This window comes from Notothenia coriiceps, unplaced genomic scaffold (genome assembly GCF_000735185.1).
Source record: "Notothenia coriiceps isolate Sejong01 unplaced genomic scaffold, NC01 NC01_scaffold00003215, whole genome shotgun sequence".
Taxonomy (NCBI): Eukaryota; Metazoa; Chordata; class Actinopteri; order Perciformes; family Nototheniidae; genus Notothenia; species Notothenia coriiceps.
This window is the reverse complement of record NW_011335916.1, coordinates 1,105-3,107: the sequence shown is the minus strand read 5'-3', so window position 1 is coordinate 3,107 and position 2,003 is coordinate 1,105. Positions and strand designations below refer to the sequence as shown.

The 2,003-nt window shown below is 42.9% G+C and overlaps 1 protein-coding gene across 1 annotated transcript; it reads right to left on the bottom strand.

Moving 5' to 3' along the window:
• Nucleotides 1-604: 604 nt before the first annotated feature.
• Nucleotides 605-1,209, bottom strand: LOC104941168 (peptide YY-A-like). Its single transcript, XM_010766228.1, has 2 exons — nt 941-1,209; nt 605-656 (listed from the first exon to the last, which is right to left on the bottom strand). Exons 1-2 carry the CDS (start codon nt 1,207-1,209, stop codon nt 605-607), a joined length of 321 nt encoding a protein of 106 aa, XP_010764530.1.
• Between the last annotated feature and the right edge of the window lie 794 nt (nt 1,210-2,003).

Below are 2,003 nucleotides of genomic sequence, written 5' to 3'. Positions count from 1 at the left end.
CGGGTGAGAAAAAAAAAAAAAGAAAAAAGAAAAGTCCGAGGACAAGAAACCGGATCAAATGTCCTCAAATATATTTTGTGAAACCAGACGTTTCACGACGTATTTCAGTTCCTGGGAGTCTTCTTCCCGAACATGGCAGAGACACAGAAAGAGAAGCAAGTCGAGCGTAGAACAAGACAAAGGATATGTCTCCATTGAGTCTGCGGATTTGAGAATTTGAATGAGTCCTGAAGAGGTTCTTAGTAAAGGGTGGAGCTCTTTAAAGTGTGCTGGAGTCAGAGTTGTTGACATCATGGTTTTAAAATAAGAGAAAAAGTTCAAATATTTACATTCAAACCTGGAGCTTTCCATGAGAATACAGCGTATACTTCCCCCTGTCCTGAACGCTTAATGCTCTGCACTTTATATTCCTGCTCTGAGTCCTTTCATTCAGCCTCAGCCCCTCATCTGATAACCCCCCCCCTCCCCTGAACTGATTGAGTCCTCCTGGCTTCACGAGGCTCCTCTAAACCCAGGATCTAAATATCAAACAGCTATTTGGTTTTCATGAACCGGAGCAGCTGGCTCTCCTTCAGATGAAACCATGTTTAATACCAGCAGACCCTCAGTAACTGGGTTTGGGGTCTTTGTTCAGACGGAGGTGATTGATGTGAGGCCTGGAGGAGAGACAGGGTAATCAGATCAGCTGAGAGGCTGGGGGGGGGGTCTGAAGGACACTCTCTCAGGTATCAGCGGCTACCTGAGCGCGGTTTAGTCCAATCAAAAGTTTGATATTTGCTTCCAAATTTATGTGAAGTATACGTATAAAGTGACACCTCAAAGTACCTCAAACTGGTGCTGTAGTGCAGTAAGAGTACTTGGTGAAGAGTATGAGTAAGAGTACTTGTTAGGAGTACAGTAAGAGTACTAGGTTAGGAGTACAGTGAGTGTGTACTTGTACCTCTGCCTGGTGATCAGGTTGATGTAGTGCCTCAGGGCCGTGTAGTACTTAGTTAAGAGTACAGTGAGTGTGTACTTGTACCTCTGCCTGGTGATCAGGTTGATGTAGTGCCTCAGGGCCGTGTAGTACTTGGCCAGCTCCTCGGGGGCAGCGTCCTCTCCGGGGTTCTCAGGTTTCGGGGGGTAAGCGTCGGCCAGCGTCCCGAAACATACCAGAACCAGAACCAGAGCGGCCAGGAGGAGCAGGTAGGGTCTGAGTAGCACCGCCATCTGGGGGGGGGATATATATATATATTAGGGGTGGGGGACATAATCAATACAGCATTGTGTCGCGATCCTTTGCGTGGCGATACTGTATCAATACACAGACGCCAAGTATCGATATTTTATTACATAAACTGTTGCGTATCCCTCCGAAAGTTGGTCGTACGCTTGACTGATGATTTCTAATGTATTGAAAACTCCAAAAACCAACGTAAGAGCTACGCAAAGATACAAAGACACAAAGACACAAAGATACAAAGACACAAAGACACAAAGACACAAAGACGCAAAGACACAAAGACACAAAGACACAAAATACATTTAAGCTACATCCATATTAGCATTACTTTAGCATACCATTAAACAAGTTAACTTCAATATATCGTATCACAATACTTAGCATATGTCGTGATGGTATCGTATCGTGGGGAGCCTGGTGACCCCCCCCCGAGTATATATCATATATATATATTATACCTGACCATCTGGACTGCAGGGTAGATGCAAGATTCAAGTTTCAAGGGTTTTATTGACATGTGAGCAGAGCTACAGCGAGGACATGTCAATTCAAATCTTAGGCTCCTCCCACAGAGAAACACAATGAACCAGATAACATCGTGCAAGAAGAGTCTATGTATAAGTAACATTACATTAATGCACACAATGTACGATATCAGTTTCTTTTGTTTCTGCACATATTTTATTTCATTCTATTTCAATGTCAATTCTGCTAAATGTCACTTTATATTTTTATATATATTTTTAATGTTATTACAGTTTTCTTCAAATAGTTTTCAATC

Excerpts from the sequence above, each read along its gene's own strand:
- LOC104941168 (XM_010766228.1), bottom strand. The coding sequence starts at position 1,209 with ATGGCGGTGCTACTCAGACCCTACCTGCTCCTCCTGGCCGCTCTGGTT. Across the intron at positions 657-940 it reads AACCTGATCACCAGGCAGAG|GCCTCACATCAATCACCTCC; the intron begins GTACAAGTACAC and ends TCTCTCCTCCAG.